The sequence below is a fragment of the Chrysochloris asiatica genome, unplaced genomic scaffold, assembly GCF_000296735.1.
Source record: "Chrysochloris asiatica unplaced genomic scaffold, ChrAsi1.0 scaffold00003, whole genome shotgun sequence".
Classification (NCBI taxonomy): Eukaryota; Metazoa; Chordata; class Mammalia; order Afrosoricida; family Chrysochloridae; genus Chrysochloris; species Chrysochloris asiatica.
Genome location: NW_006408521.1, coordinates 49,081,739 through 49,098,676, shown reverse-complemented (window position 1 = coordinate 49,098,676; position 16,938 = coordinate 49,081,739). Strand labels below are relative to the sequence as shown.

The 16,938-nt window shown below is 46.6% G+C and overlaps 1 protein-coding gene across 1 annotated transcript in view; it reads right to left on the bottom strand.

Annotated features, from left to right (window-relative positions):
- Positions 1 to 3,388: 3,388 nt before the first annotated feature.
- The window catches only part of FAM45A (family with sequence similarity 45, member A), a 27,257-nt gene continuing 13,707 nt past the window's right edge, over positions 3,389 to 16,938 (bottom strand). The window contains exons 5-9 of the mRNA XM_006831496.1: positions 14,524 to 14,635; positions 11,558 to 11,658; positions 7,118 to 7,225; positions 5,328 to 5,422; positions 3,389 to 3,616 (exon numbers count right to left, since the gene is read on the bottom strand). Of these exons, the coding sequence (XP_006831559.1) occupies positions 3,389 to 3,616; positions 5,328 to 5,422; positions 7,118 to 7,225; positions 11,558 to 11,658; positions 14,524 to 14,635 (644 nt within the window). The remainder of the gene's footprint in view (positions 3,617 to 5,327; positions 5,423 to 7,117; positions 7,226 to 11,557; positions 11,659 to 14,523; positions 14,636 to 16,938) is intronic.

Genomic DNA, 16,938 nt, shown 5'->3' with positions numbered 1-16,938 from the left:
GGGTGACTGTTGGGTGAGTCGGCCTGGTTCCTGCTCAGACACCTTCCCCCATGTCCAGGTCTGCAGACAGCTCGCTTCCTGGTGTCCAGGCTGAGTCAGCTGCAGGACCACTAGGGTGTGGCGATTTTGAACCTGGATGCAAGAGACCTGGGGGGTTGGGGATGTTCTGGGAGACATCCCCACTGGGTTTCTGTGGGGAACAGTGGTGTAATGACCAGTTTCTGTTTGCTCATCAGCCTGTCAAAGGAAACTAAAATTATTAGTAAACTTGTGGATATTGAAAAGCACCTGTTGGGCCAAGGTGAGCATGGAGGTGGCTGAATGGTGGCCCTGGGCTGGGGTGGTGATGGTGGTGGTGGTAGCACCCCCGTGCCTTCTGTAGGAGGCTGGGAGGGATCCTGTGGGCCCACCCTGGGCATCTCCCCAGACATTGTAGGCCATGCACCATCTTTGAGGTCAGGACAAGGGTGCATGCCCTGTTGAAAACTCTTTCCATTCGATGCCCATCCTTGTCAGGGTCCTACCTCCATCCTCCAGAGCTTATCCCTGTCTGGTAAAGTAATTAAAAGTTTGTCTCCCTCCACCCAGCTCCAAATCCCTTCTTTGTTATCACAATGAGATCCACGGCCACAAGCCAGGAGCTTCTGTCCCTCTTCCGTCAAAAGTAGCTGTCCAGGCTATTGACACTCAGGCTTCTGTCTCCCTCTGCTGGCTCGTAGATGTTAACTCCTAGAGTCACCCTCACTGACCCCTCCCCACCTTCCAGACCGGGCTGAGCTCAGCAGACTCACATCCACTGCCTCAAACTCAGCCTCCCAAACCTCATTCAAGGACGTCCTCTCCCCACCACCATCCAGTAGATGGAGCCCTAGAGACGAGGCTCCAAGAATCCCCTCCAAGGCCACTGCTCAGTTTAACAGCACCCCCTGCTGGTACTGCTGCAGAAGTACCTCACCTGGTGGCTGGTCTCCAGTGGAGTGCCTGTCCTCCATGCCAGCTCACAAGGTCCAGGTCTCCACACAAGCTGTTCCCTCTGCCCTGCACTCACCTATTTCAATGGGATTCCAGGATTCAGTCCTGGGACAGGTGCTCCTCCTCTGTGCCTCCACAACTCGGTTTCCCATGTCACCTTGAGCACTAACTACACTGGTGTGTCGTGGTCTGTCTCCAGCTCTTCCTGGGGACTGTGGTTCTGGGTACAGGCACCGTGTCTTGTCTGTCAGGGTAGCCCCAGAATACCACCGGTGTATGGCTTAAAATTGCCACCAAACACTTGTGGAATGGAGACTTTCTAACACCCCTTCCTGAATCATCAGATTCATGTCTGTGGCTTTGTTTTTATTCCCCTGGGCCAGACAGTTATTCCATAGTTTGATCAAAGGAGTTTTGCACTGCCCAAAGGAGTCCTGGTGTGGCGCTGTGGGTTAATGTGCTGGACTGCAGTCGGTTGAACCATAAGGTCGGTAGTTCAAGCTCAGCAGTTGCTCCTTGGGAATCCTAGACAGGGTCACTAAGAGTCGACTCGACAGCACGTAACAATAACAAAAGGGCAGAATCTGTAAAGATGGTCTACCAGATGGTTTGCTCTTCTGCCAGAGTCACATGACACAAAATCGTAGGTAAAGAACAAGAGTGTGTGTGTGTGGGGGGTGGGGGGGTCACCATTCAGAAAAGTCATCTTTTCAGAGGAAAGAACTTGGAGCATGGATGGGGGGTCAGCAGATGGCCAGGCTGGGGAGGGAGCCGGGCAGGCTGAGCTCTCCAGTGCTCTGCTAAGAATTCCCCAGGTGGGGGTGGTGTATGTGGTTATGCAAAGTAGGCAGAATTCAAGGAAAGGTGTAGTCTTCACCTATCTAATCATCTGTAAAGTATCTAAATACTTCTATTCATCACCAATTTATAAGGAACAACTTTGATCATTAGAGAACAGTAATGCCCCCACCCCCCAAAAAAAATGAGGCCAAAAAGATGTTAGCATTCATTTTCATAAAGTGCAGATTTAATTTTCAGTTGCTTGCCTCAGTAAACATCGTCTCGTTTCAGATCTCTTCTTGTTCCTACCCAAGGAGGGAGGGGGAAAAGGTCCTTTTTACAATTTTTGCTTACTAAATGGCCAACGTTAACAACACAGGAAAGATCGGCTACAGACAAGTTATTTTTGCCAACATTTTTCTGGGCAAGATTTCTAAGGACATCAGTGTTACTGGAGTGAAAAACAGTCTCATAATGAATATGAACACTTAGAAGAGAACAAGTACATAATTTAGACCTCCATGATTATTTGATCATTTTAAGGTCTCTGATTATGAAAAAGGTATTTGCTACATACACTATGCTAACTGCAAGATTAGCAGTTCAAACCTACCAGCTACTCCTGGGAAACCCTATACAGGGTCTGTGAATTTGAACTGACTTTAAAACACTTAACGAACACACAAGAACACATCCCTTCATGAAGCCAAATCACTTTTAAGTTTGAAGATACCATTGGTTTTGCCCCTGAAGGTGTTCTCACTTTTGTTAAGTGCTGTTGATTCACAGTGACCCTGTATAGAGTTTCAAAGGAGCAGCTGGTAGGTTTGAACCACCAACTTTACAGTTAGTAGTCAGTGCTTATCCTCCAGTGCTATACCAGGATTCCCTTACTCTCTTACCAACCACATAAAGCCACTGTTTCAGTCATACCATTATAATCAAAACCAAGTTCCGATTTTCTGTTCCCATCAACAGATTGCATTTTTTTCAGAAGGATATTGCTAGCAACAGGGTTAGTAGAGGGTTAATGGCTTACACTGGCCAAATGTTAACCTCTGCGACAGTATAAATATGGATTATTAAAGTCATTTACTCAAGTATAAAATCTGTGCAAAACCCTCATAGGAAAAAAGTTCAAATGCCAAGGGGGAAAAAAAACCAAAACTTCTTTCTTTTAGAAGAAAGTGCTACTGCAGGATCTTCTGAATGACCTTCTAGATGGTTCTGCAGAAAACTTAGTCGTCTGGCTCAGAAAGTCGAGTTCCTCATGAGGAATTGAAGTTCTTCCTAGAAGAATACAAAGCAAAATTTCAGGCAGCTTTCTGAAAAGAAACCATTAGCTGTGACTACAGAATGAGACAGACAGGGACTTGGAATGGTGGCAGTGTGTGGGCCTGCTGTGACGTGCGCAGGACGTGACCGAGCTGGTCTCTGGCTCCACGATGTGGACTGTGGAATGTTACCTACAGTCCAACACTGACAGCAGACAGAGCTAACCAGGGAGGAGAAAATTAGACGTGTTTCCATATGTAGTTCAGTGTTTTTCAGGTCAAATTTCAATACTTTCAAAGAAATCATTAAAAATAGAACATTTTCTGTATTATTTTCAGTATCTGACATATTGAATGGCTAATCAGAGAGAGGGGGAAGCTTTCGAGCCGCCATCAGCAACACTTTCTGTCACACTGATTTTCAGCATGTGTTCGGCTGCTGCAAGGTGGTAGAGGAAGTTTTCTGTGGCCGGTGGAAACCGCTTCTGCTTCAGTGCTTCAAAACTGAGGGCTGGCTTTTTGCCATCGTCTGAAACTTCTGCAAATGATGCGAGGTTGGTCAAGAGCTCTCTGGTTTTCAGGGAAATGTCCTTTAATAAAACAAGAAAATATGTACCGTGTTAGCTCTACAATAGTCTGAAGGGAACAAAAAAAAACAAATGAGGCTTGTGTCTCTCTTCCATCAGATTTGGATGGCAGAGCCCAGCGGGGTGAAGGTGAAGCAGCCCAATCCTGCTTTCAAGCCCTCACTGCACAACAGAAAACACGTGGGAGGTATGCTGGACTCAGGCCTGTGAATGGAAGACTTGCTGCCTCCAATTCCCTCTAAGCCACCCAACTCTGACCGGAAAAACAGGAAGGAGAGGGCGCATAGTGCTTCCGTGTCTTAACGCTCACACCACACGAGCCTTGGACACACTGTTCATCTTCTCAGAGGCTTAGGTGGTTTTTACTGAAATGAGAGAGTGCCTTTCAAATCTTTATCTAACGCACACTCCACCTCCTCCAGCTCCCAAAGTTCCACACTCAAGTCCATCTTCCCAGCCCACTGGTACTACTCCAAGTTCTATCCCCCCACCAACCCCCCCCAATCCACATCCAATGGGACTAATCAAGGCAAAAAACACCAAGGCCAAAGTTCCATGGACTCTTTCCTCATCTACTTTCTCTGATTCAAAAACAGCAAAAAGATGACAGGCCAAGGGAATAGGAGGAATTATGGGAAAGGAGTTCACCATTTGTCAGGTCCCACAAGGTGCCAGCTGCTGTACGTGTTCCGGTACCTTGTCCTTCATTCTCACAACATGCCTCTTTTTCCAGACAAGAAAACCTAGCTTCACAAAGCTTTCCTGCCTGTGCCCATACAGTGGTCAGCCGGCAAGGTCTGTGTGTCTTCAGATCCTGGGTCCTTCCCACTGCCTCCACACTGACAACAGTGTCCACCCCAAGGAACTGAAGAAGAGCTCCCTCCATGAGGCGAGTAAGAATCATGCTTTCCAGGCCTCCAGTCTGTGCAGGAATAACCCCTGACACCTGCGCAACTGTTAACCACGCCTGTGCCCATGACAGACATCACCAATCAATCACATGGTCTACTTTCCCCTTAACCGCAACACAAACCAAGTCTGTATTGTCCACCACGGGCCCCAGGCAGCTTCTTTGAGCCAGCTGGAGTTCGCACAGGAAATAAAGCCACTTGCCCTCCTATTCTGGCCAGGGGCGAAGGTAAGGGTGCTGACTGGGCCCCGTTTACTCTGGTCAGCTTTATAGGTGTAACCCACAGGGAGCAGGGTCTGCAGTGTGCAAACAGCTGGCTATGTCTGGCAGGGGTATGACATTCCAGAAACCATGAAAACCATCTATCTAGTTGGCAGTTCAAGCTCACCAGCTGCTCCTTGGAAACCCTATAAAGGGTCACTGTGTGTTGGAACCGACTCCATGGCACACCCCCACCCCCACCATTGCTCATGCTCAGCTACAACCTTCTCTTTGCAGTTTATTCCCCCAGGTGAATTTTAATAGAAGGAAACACACCAGCGAGCCCCAGAGCATTCCGGACCACTTGGGCTTCACCACTAAGTGCCCTATAGACATCCATCCCTGGAGTCTGAGAGCTGACCCGTCCATGGTGGCCTGGCCTCTGCTCATCATCACGGCCTTCTTTCAAACCCTCCTCTGTGCTCACACTTGCCGGTCTTTCCCACGTCACCTCAGGTATTCATGTGGACAGCTGGTCCGGGACTTCCTGCCACACCGGCCAGTGATGCCGTTTCAGGATGCTAGGTACCTCTAAAGAGTTACCTTAATAACTTGGCTGTCTGACTTCTCTGGGTCTTCCGCAAACTGAACAATCAGCTGACCAATTTCTTTGTGCAGTTTCCCCATCATCATGGCCTCTGGTGAGATCAAGGACATCTGTGTGACTATTGTGACGTCTTTATAACAGAGTGTGTCATCTATCTGAAACCTGAGAGAACACCGAGGGTGTTTTCAACAAGCATCGGACAATACGCTTTTTCAGTTTATCACTAGAAGCAAATCCAATGACATGCTAGGAGGCAGGGAACATCATGATTAGTATGCTTCATGTCCAAAATAAAAAGTGGTTAGAGTCATCCCAAATGCCCCCTCACGTCCCTGAGGAGAATCTCTACTTTTCTTTCTTGGCAAAACCTGATGAAAACTTCTGACCTTGAATAAGTTGTCATTTGAAGGCAAGAGCCTCGCTTTCCTGTGCAGTTCTTGACAGTTAAGAATTTAAACGTATCTTTCTGGTTGGGATATTGTGAAAGACATGCTTCCTGGCAGCCCTGTGGAGGCCACAGTGAGCAAAGGGAACATCCTACCAACATCGCTACCTTCTGCAGCAAGTTGGTGAACAGGAACTTGTGTGTACTGGAATGGTGCCAACAGGGACAAGCTTGTCACACTGGCTACAGCTTGACAAGAGCCACCATCCCCTGCATGTCAGACTGTACATGCTGAACTTCGCACTATGAACATGATCATGTTTGTAGTATTACAACTGGTGAAAGGAAAATGAGTTCTGGTTCTATTCATTTGAAGTTGCTAGATCAAATGAACCAACTAACTAACCAATCTAACAAAATCCCTAGCAAGTATTTACTTCACCCCTACTGCCTCCCGATGTTTAGGAGAAAGACAAATGCCAACACAAACTTCAGCATTAGTAAGTTCCATCTGAAACCCACTCCTCAGTGGCAATGCTGGGGCTCAAGACAATTTTAACCCAGCCTTTCCCACTTTACGTAACTATAACTTGGGACCATTTAGATGAGTTTTTCCAGAGATGACACTATGCTACCAGAATGCCCTTTCTTGGTTATTAGCCCCAAGAGACCTTTCACTCCCTTGGGTATACTGAGCCTTCCTGCAGAGACTCCACACAGGTGTCCCGTTGAACCCTGTGTTGTGGTGAACGTCTGCAGATCCTGACACATCTCCCTTCCAGAAGTGGGGCCCCTGTCCTCTCCCCTCAGGTCTGCTCTGGATTTGATACTTTTCACAAATAGACTAGGACTGAAGTGACAGGGTGTGACTTTCACAGCTAAGCCACAGAAGGCACTCCTGGCTATGTCTCCGCTTCTCTCAGTAAAGCCAACCGCTAGGTCACGAGGACAGTTAAGAAGCCCATGTGATCAGGAACGGAGGCACCCTGCCAACACCCATATGCATTTGCTGGGAAGTGGGCCTTCCAGCTCCAGTGAGACCATCAGATGACTGCAACTGTGACAGCATCCAGAAGAGAAGGTCATGGGAAACCCTGAGCCAGAACCATCCAGCTGAGCCACTTCTGAATTCCTGACCCACCAAAGCTGTGAGGTTTGAGGTGTTTTATGATACAGCAAACCCGTTTACAGAGAAAAGTGAAGACAGAAGATGAAGCGATGAACGTAGGTGCAGCATAAGCGCCCAGGACATTCTGCTACATTGAATGGTTCTAGAAGAATCATCACTAGAAAAACCCCTCCGGCTTCAGCAGAGCAGGCTGTGGAGAGGCAGCCAAGCCACCACAATGATGTGGCTTCTATCTGCGTCAACACCGTAACTGACAAAGAGACAGTACTAACCTTTTGCAAGGGGTGCGATGGTGACCTCGCTGTCTGCCAGATTCACAAAAACATCGTACAGGTCCGTTCTATTGCTCACCTCCAAGTCTACAAATCCCGCGATGTAACCTGGGGTTCAGAGAAGAGCAAGTTTAGTGTGGCGTGGGAAGAATTCAGATTGTGAACAAGTCTAAAAGGAATTGAGTCTGGTGGTGGTTTGTCACCGCTTTAATTCAAGAACCATGAGCTGGGCCTTGTGGCATTTACTAAGACTACATTACTGTCAGCTGCCTAAAGAAATTCACACAACTTGGAATGTTCCAGTTAGATCTTAGGGCCAAGGCTGAGGCAAGGTGGTTACACTCACTTGTTGCTCTTTGGGTCAAGAATGGCAAACGAGGCAGGAGTCGAAAGGCTTGAGATAACTAATGCTCCCCTGCAGGTCTCTGTCTGCAGAAGTCAGAGCCAAATGGCTGGGCTGCTCAGGGACAACGTGGTGGAAATGGCTTCAAATCTGAGATGACACAGGCTCAAGGAATCAGCAACTCAGCAACTGGCAGATGTCTGAATCGAACTCTTTGCCCTGGATTTGCTATTAAGACAGTGGTCCCAGACTTTGGAATTTGACAAAGCAATACAGTTGTTTGTAAAAAAAATCTGTTTGAGAACCAATTCATCCATGCTCAATTTTCACTTTGCCAAATGAGGACATTTCAAACCAGACTCCTGAGCACCCAGGCACCCAGGCCCCCATATAGGAGCAGATGGAACCCGCTGCTCCCTGGAAAGCAGAGGACACAGCAGACAGGGAATTGGCCCTCCACATGGCAAGTCAGAGCCTAACCTCACACACGACATAGAATTCATTCCAGGTGGACTCAGTGGGAAAGAAAACACTTCACAAGAAAATACACCAGAGGTTCTGTTGCAGACCGTGTAAGACTAGTCAGAGGTTCGAGGCCCTCTAGGGTTGAGTGTAACAAATGAGGCCACTGGCAGTTAATGGAAAATTGCTTTCATCTTAATATTCAGGTATATATATTAAATTAATACACTGGAGCCTTTGAAAATCCACAGATAAATGTGATATTTTCCTAAAGCCGAGACTAAAGTTTGCAAGGTTAAACCTTTCTCCAAAGGATTAACTAAAAATATCTTAGCTACTTCTCGGTTCTTTGTTCTATAGACAAAGAACCCATCCTCCCTAATCCCTTTTCCAGGTGCAGCCCATTCACCTGGGCGTCTCCTGCAGAACTCTCACCTTCCCCCAACTGACCTCAGGGGCTATAGATATGTTAATTGGGCCTGAGAATCCAAGTTGCTGGCCTGGGATTCGAACCAGTGAAGTACAATGTAAAGTTACCTGAATGTCTGGAAAATTACTGATGTTAGCTGTATCCTGTTTTAGTCCCTCCCAGCTTGGTGTGAAACTCCTCCCCTAAATAAAACAGCGGCCCGGGCCTCCCCAGGTGTGCATTACTGGTTGGAAGGCATGGAGTAAAGATTGCGGTGCATTACGGGTTGGAAGGCATGCATTAAAGATTGCAGGGCAGTGAGTCGCTGCCTGCAGAGGCCATGATGCCTGTAGTCCCAAGCCTGCCCACCAGTGATGTATCCACCCTGGCTTTGGGGTGCCTCATTGTCTCCCTTCTTCTGTTTGTCTGTGTATTCTTTCGCTATCCCTATCGCCGCTGGATCTCCCCTCCTCGTGAACCAAACACGCGTGACAACTATGTCGAGGTCAGACCCCGACAAGTTTCTTTCTAGCCTTGAAAGTTTCTTAAAAAGTTAAAACAAAAGTGCAATAAATTCCAACACGTTATAATGAAGAATTCAATACATCTTAAGGAAATTGGGGGTGGGGTTGAAACAAAATCTCAAGCGTGAAGATTTCTGGAGCATACATAATCCACATTTCAGAAGGATTTATATATCCTGAATATATAAAGACGTCTACTAGTAAGGAAAAAAAAATGAAGTATAAAAATAAGTTAAAGACAAAAAGTGGGGAGCAGTTAATCTTACAGTCCAGGAACAGAGGACCCTAGGACCGTCAACGGAGAAGAGCACAAGTGGAATGTGGGACCCTATCCAGAGAAGCAGTGACACCGGAGATGGAGGCAGAGATGATGTGGAGAGAGGGAGCAGATGAGGACTCTAGATTCATGGAAAGAGAGGAACTGAGAGCTGGTGGCCAGGAGGCAGACTTGCAGAATGTGCCCTTTGGTGGTTTAAATTATTATCTATTCCTGAGTGTTTTGGTGTACATCCCCCTCCCCCCGCAAAAAAAACAAAAAAACATAGGGAATAGAAGCAAATACTGTTGAATGATGATGCACAGAGGAGACTGTACTCGTTGCAATGAAACTATGAGTGTAAAACTGATGTTCTCCCATGTAAATTATCACTCAACTCACAATAAGAACTCAAAAAAAAAAAAAAAAGTTAACGATGCTGTCACTTTGCAGACGAGGAAACATAAAGGGTGCTAAGAACCCACTGCCTTCGAGTGGACTCTGACTCACAGTGACCCCATAGGACAGAGAACTCATCCACAGGGTTTCCAAGGCTGTCAATCATTACAGAATTAAGACTGCTTCATCTTTCTCCCAGGGAGTAGCTGGTGGTTGAACCATTGACCTTTTGGTTACTAGCCCAAGATTTAACCTCATTAGGAAACACAGGGAAATGCAAATGAAGAGAGATGGCATTGAATACCCAGCAGGTTGGCAGAGCTTTTGAAATTTGATGCCACCAAGTGCTGTTGAGGGCACAGCAGGTCACCGCTACACTGCTAACCAATGCGACGGTCAATGGTGAATTCTCTGGGAAAGCAAGCTGGCACAACACAGCCAAGTTGAGCATCTGCAAACCCGCAAACAAGCTGATGGCTAGCGAGTCGGTCCTGACTCATAGTGACCCTTAGAACCGCCCTGGTAGGGTTGCCAAGGCTCTCCATCTTTATGGGGGCAGATGCAATGCCTTCCTCTGGCAGGGTGGCGGCTGGGTTCGGATGCCAAGCACTGGAACTGTTGCTGTTCTTGTTAAGTGCCATTGACTTGGTTCCCACTCACAGTGACCCTGAATCATTACAGAATTAGACTGCTTCATCGTTCTTCCAGGGAGTAGCTGGTGGGTTTGAACCCCTGACCTTTAGGCTAGCAGTCCAGTGCCTCCTCTTGTGTGTGTAAAGACTATTTGATCGTTTCAAAAGCAACAACAAAGGCCCCACATTTATCATCATTCCTTTATGAAGGGGCCTCATTATTGTTAAGTGGCGTTGAGTTGGTTCGGATTCAGGGCGACCCTACATAGGTTTCTGAGGAGTGGCTGGTGGGTCTGAACCACCAACCTTGCTTGCGTTAGCAGTTCAGTGCTTATCCTACAAAACCACACCAGGACTCCATAAAGGGACCTTTAAATACCATATAAATATAAAATATATAATAACCTTAAATTAAAAAAACAAATCCTTTGTGACTAGAAAATTAAGGGGCCTATAGAAAGTCTCCTGGTATGATGCTGTAGGATAAGCACTGGACTACAAAGTTGATTTGAACCACAAGGTCAGCAGTTCAAACTCACCAGCCACTCCTTATGGATCAGAGCCAACTCAATGGCATTTACCAACAACAACATAGTCTTAGAAGCCCTGGTGGCTTACTGGGTTAAGTGTTGAGATGCTAACCACAAGGTTGGCAGTTTGAAACCCCATCTGCTCCGCGGAAGAGAGATGTGTCCATCTGTCTCTCTACAGATTTAGTCCCGGAAACCCTATGGGGCAGTCCTACACTGACTTGACAGTAGCAGGTTAAATGGTTAAATAAATAAAGTGATAATCTATTATCTAGTTATCCCACAATCCTCATATTAGTAATCATTAAATAAGCCCAATAATACCATTTTAAGAATCATTCAAATTATTCATTTAAGAAAAAATATGGGAAGACTCAAAGTGAGACCTAACCAGCCTAAAGCAAATCCTTGATATAGAAGCTTTTAAAATGAGAACTTGACAAGCTGTACTAATCAAAATATCCAAACCACCGCCATCGAATTGATTCTGGCTCATAGCAACCCTAGACAGGTTCCCGAGGCCGTCAATCTTTATGGGAACCGACTGCCTCAAAGGTCTCTCTCGGAGGCGGCTTTAAACCACCTACCTTGTGGTTAGCAGTCCTAACCCACTGCGTCACCAGGGCTCCTCTGACAAGACTTATATAGGCTTCACCAAAGAAATGTTGGTGTTAATGCCGTCTAATCAGTTTCAACTTTTAGCAACCCTGTATATGGTTTCTGAGGAGCAGCTGGTGAGTCTGAACCACTGACCCTGTAGTTCAAACTGACCTTGTAGTCCAGTGCTTATCTTACAGCACCATACCAAAAAATAATAACGTATTCTTTATCAGTACTCCCCTTAGAAGCCCACCTACAACCCTCCTCGCTCATCCCCATGGCTACCTGTGCACATCTGTAGGGCTTCCAGCTCATCAGCGCTGAGGTGCACATAAGAATGGAGAGTGGTCCAGTCCTGCCGGTGCCACACCAGGGCAGGCAGCGTCCTGGGGAAGAAAGGCAAGAACTCAGATAAGGGCTTGTGGTGTCGCTAGTTACTGACTTTGGTTCTTCGAGGCAAATTTCTCTATTTTGTGACAGATTGTAAATATGCCTGGGACTATGGACCCACTTTGAAATGAATTACTAAGGAGTAAAGATTAAGATGGGGCTAAAGAGTAAAGATGACAGTGGATCTAAGGATTAGGATGTAGCATAGTGGTTACAAATGGGGCTGCGAACCGGGAGGTCAGCAGTTCGAAACTACCAGCTGTTCCGCGGGAGAAAAGTTCTGCTCCCATAACAATTTACAGCCTCGGAAACCCTGTATAGGGTCACTATGAGTCAGAACCAACTCCACGGCACACAGCCACAGCCACCACCTTACTAGAAGGGGTGTTGTTGTTAAGTGCTGGTGAGTCGGTTCTAACTCAGTGACCCTGTATATGGTTTCCAAGGAGCAGCTGGTGAGCTTGAACCACCAACCTTGCAGGCCAGTGCACTAACCCACAGTGCCACACCAGGACTCCCTGGGGGTGTGGCCTGATCCCAATATCAGACAGCTTTGGACAAGTCTGTTCTCTTGCCCTGGATCTTACAGCTGGCTCACTACATTTCCACTCATCCATCACCTGACCCAATTCACCAGCTCGGGCAGCCTCTCTCATCTGACCTGCTGATTTGGGTTCCTCAGCTCCTGAGACTATGTGGGTGAGAAGATTCTTCTAGATTGCTCTCTGAACTGCGGATCTGGGACCTGCCAGCCTCCACAATCATGTGAGCCATTTCTGTTGACAACTGTTGAGTTTTGTGAGATGGTGCAGAACCCTGGGACTGGAGAGCAGGGAGGAGTGGTGAGTGTCATCAAGGACTATGGAGGGGTATAACATGTCGGAAAAGGCAGACACATGGAACCAGCCCTGGGGTGAATTTTCTAAAAGAAGCTACTCCAGCAGGACTGGACCACAGGCTCACGGTGAGGTTTGCGGAGATCTCCACGGTGGCCAGGAGGGATGCTGCTTTTTCCCATCCATCCCACTCTGCAGGCTGCAACAGAGGGATCCTGGCAGGGAAACCCAAAGAGCTTTCTGCCAGAAATGGAAAGGTTCCCATTTTCCCACGTTTAAAATTCCAATCAAGCTTGTAAACCACCTTGTGTCTGTTTTGATATCAAATGTTGATGGTGGTAACCCGTGGAGTCGGTTCCGAACTCATAGGGATCCTATACAGGGTTTCTGAGGCTGTAAATGTTTACAGGAGCAGAAAACCTCATCTTTCTCCCGCAGGACAGCTGGTAGTTTCAAACTGCTGACCTTGAGGTTAGCTGCCCAACTCATAACTGCTACACTACCAGAGCTCCTACTGATACCAAATAGGTTTCCTTAAAGACAACTGTGGGCAAAATGGTGACTGTGGAAAGCTGTACCGATTAGTCAGTCAAGGGCTTCATTAATCCCTAGTGCCCTGCTCACAAGCTATGGAGGCCTTGGTTTAGAATGGAAAAAGGTGGTGGGGTGGAAAAAGACAGGGATTTAGAGTCAGCGCCTAGTGAAAGCTCTGGATCTCTCATTTAAGCATGGTGGCAATCAAGATAATCACTAGTTAAGCAAAAAGAAGGCAGGCAGTGTCTTCACTTCACAGGGAAACTGAGGTTCTGAAAGGGGAGGTATCTTTAATGTGGTCACAGAGCAAGTAGTTGCTCTCCCAGGATTCTAACCCAGGTCTCTGCCCACAAAGCCTTGGTTCTTTTCATTATCGTATCACTTAGCCTTTCACAGCCTCAGTTTTCTCATCCATAAAATGGAGAGACAGGGTGTCCTTGCAGGGCTCTTGTCTTGAGTATATTTCATAGTTTAAGGTCTCTTACACAATGCCCAGCACACATGCGAGTTCTAATTTTAAAATAGGCACTGAGGACTAGTTGGATAAAGAAGCTTTATTTATCATAAACTAACTGTCTTTGGTAAAATCAAACAGAAAGAGCGACTTCCTCTAAAACAAGAGTTGGCACACCATGGCTCACAAGCCAGCTGTCTGTCTTTGTAAATAAAGTTTTACTGGAACACAGCCATGCTCATTTGTTTACATAGTCCCTTGGCTTGCATTGCACAAATCTGAAGCAAAAGAGCTCTGTACAGTGTCAAAAAAGCAAAGCCATCACTCTGCTTCAGAAGTGTGTGAGAGCTGTCCAGTGAATGAGGAAGACCAAAGAAGCATTGACGCCTTTGAATTACAGTGCTGGCAGAGAATACTGAGAGTACCACGGGCTGTCGGAAGAACAAACAAATCTGTCTTGGAAGAAGTACAGCCCGAATGCTCCATAGAGCATGTAAGAAGGGACCTGTCCCTGGTGGACATCATGTTTGGTACAGTTGAGGGTCAGTAAACACAAAGATCTTCAGAGATGGGCTGCAACAATGAGCTCAAAACATAGCAAGGACTGTGAGGGTGGGGCAGGACGCAGCAGGGTTACGTCTGTCATACATATGTAGGGTTGCTATGAGTCAGAACCAACTCCACAACACCAAACAGCAACAAGGGCTGCGTTGGCACCATCATGACGAGGTGAGTCTTCATAACAGAGACCACACGGCCTGTAAGTCTGAGGTGTTTTCTCTCTGACCCTCCGTAGGGAAGTCTGCTGACAATCCGCTTTGTAGCGTTCATACTTGCAAATGTAAATCTGGATCATTCAGAACTCAGTGATCATCGATCATGAGCTATAAACTAGAACATCAGATGAAATTGGTATTTCACTTCCATCCCAACATACTCTGTCTACATCAAATGTGCAAGAGCACAGGGCGTAGGGAGCACTTAGGGCTCAAACTGGCTGCGAAGAGTTTACTCTTTTTGATGGTTAGCGGCCTTACCTGGTAAACTCCTGTACAGCTTCTATTCTTGGGTGATAGACGACGATTCGTTTCTTCAGCATCAATGCTGTGTATAAGATAATAGTCTCCATTCCAAATTGAGATACAACATCTTAAAAAAAGAAATTACAAAGCTATAGCATTCAGTACTATAGATGAGAATAAAGTTTTTAACAGAAAGAGCTCTCATGGTAAGAATGCAAGACTCTGAAACACAGAGAATACATGTAGGCCATTGTTATTAGTACCAGCCCCGGACCTATCAGGCAGTTCCTATCATACTGGGCTCTAGGGCAGAAGCAGCTCATTGGTGGGTGGGTGTATCCATCTGACAGCAGCTCACCAGCATGCGTCACAGCTGCTGGCAACTGCTTCCACTTCATGCTAAGTAGGATAATCATGTGAAAAGCACCAGCATCTATCTTCATGTGTCCTGAAAAGATCCTGATTTTTTTTTTTTTTTAATGTTTGTGAATTGTGTGATAGTTTACATGGGAGAACATTAGCTTTACATTCATCCTATCATATATCGCTTCATTGCCATGGTTACAATCCCCTCTATGCATCATCAACCAACCAAACAGTATATACCCTGCAAGCCTGCCCCCCGCTCGTCAGCACACAGTTCCCAACCACTCCATCTCATCATCTCTGCCTCCATCTCTGGAGTCACTGTTTCTCTGGGTAGGGTCCCACACTCCGCTATTCTCCCTTGATGGTCCCAGAGGCCTCCGCTCCTGGACCGCAAAGTCACACTCCCCTCCTTTTGCTACAAAACGTCTACCTTTACATTTCCAACCCTCACAGTCAGTCCTGATAACAATTATTCACTATTGTACCACAAGAGACCTATCCCTATCTCCTTTCATCAGCCCCGCCCAGACAGGTTGGATACTACTCAGTGGAGATTCTACCTTCCTCCACGCCCTCTGGATCTAGGCTCCCTCTTGAAAGCTTGTAAGCCAGTTGCTTCTTGCCTTTGTAGCGCTCCCCACCCCTCACCCCGCCCCATTTTGGGTAGCCAATGTCCAAGTTGCCCATCCCTGTCTACTTTGTGTATGGAGGGGATGAGAATGATCCTTGCTGTAAAGATTTGTTCTCCTTTTGAGCTACTGCAACCATAGGTGTAGATCAAGTTCATCAAATTGTATCACATTACTCTTTTTTTCCTCTTCTTTCTTCTAGTTGAGCTCTGATGATCCAGTCATTAAAGTCAGATCAAGTGGGTATTATCTGCAAGTGTAGGTGTTCTTGTGCATATGCCCTCTCTTCTTAATAGCTGGACGCTTCACTCTATGCTCTAGTCCTCTGTGGCTATGTCACTGACTCTGGGCCCAAGAGTCCATAGGTCTTGCCACACTGCTGGCCAACCAGGTCTCCACACAGGTTCACAGTAGTCTAGGGCTTAGCTCGCAGCTTCATTGCTGTTTTCCCCTCACTTCCCCTTATCCGTGACAAACGTGGTCACCAATCAGAGCTCATGTCTGCTTGTGTACTCCCATTGAGTCTTAGTCTTGGAAGGGGGTTTGCCCTGAGGGAACCCGACCACGTGCCTTGATGTCTCCTGGGAGAGCAACTTGCTTGTTCTTGTAATCAGCTGGACTTCCTTTATTGTTTTGTGTTTTTCCTGTAGGTCTTTCTTTCAAGAAATATCTTCTGTTCATCTAGACGCTCCAGGCTGGTCTGCTTGTCCTTTCAAGTGGAAATGTCCCACCTCAGAAGATTCTGGATGGGGTTCAGGATTCCACCTATGGTCTTATAAATTGCAGAGGCTCCACAGGAAGCTTCCTTCACTGGGCATGTTGTAGCCCCATGTTAGGTATTCCAAAAATGTCCAGATTTAAAAACAAAAAAACAAAAATGCTCACTCACTGTTCCTGCTCCACACAGACACATGGGTCATTACTTGAGTCCGTCTCAGTTAGCTAGAGAGACCCCTAACATCTCAACCATTCAGGACAGTGGGATCTCAAGTGAAGGAACGGGCACAGCGGGAGGTAGTGAGTGAAGGTCAGTGTCACCTGTAGAACCCCCTCCTTTTCTGAGGCTCCTGTGGACTCTGGCACAGTCCTGGGATGATCACCGCCAGTTTAGACTTTCGAGCTCAGAGACAGGCTGAGAGTGGGACTCTGGGTCAGGGGCTTCAGAGCTCCAGATTTGAGAGTTAGCTGCTAAGAACTAAGGCAGGGGTGGGGAACCTTTTTTCTGCCAAGGGCCATTTGGATATTTATAACATCATTCATGGGCCATAGAAAATTGTCAGCTTAAAAATAAGCCTGCTATATTTGGTCAAACATTTAATTAACTCACACTTAACCTAAATTTAGAGATCAACTGAAGAACAGATTTGATACATTAAACACTAAAGACTGAAGACCAGAAGAGTTGTGGGATGACATCAAGAACATCATACAT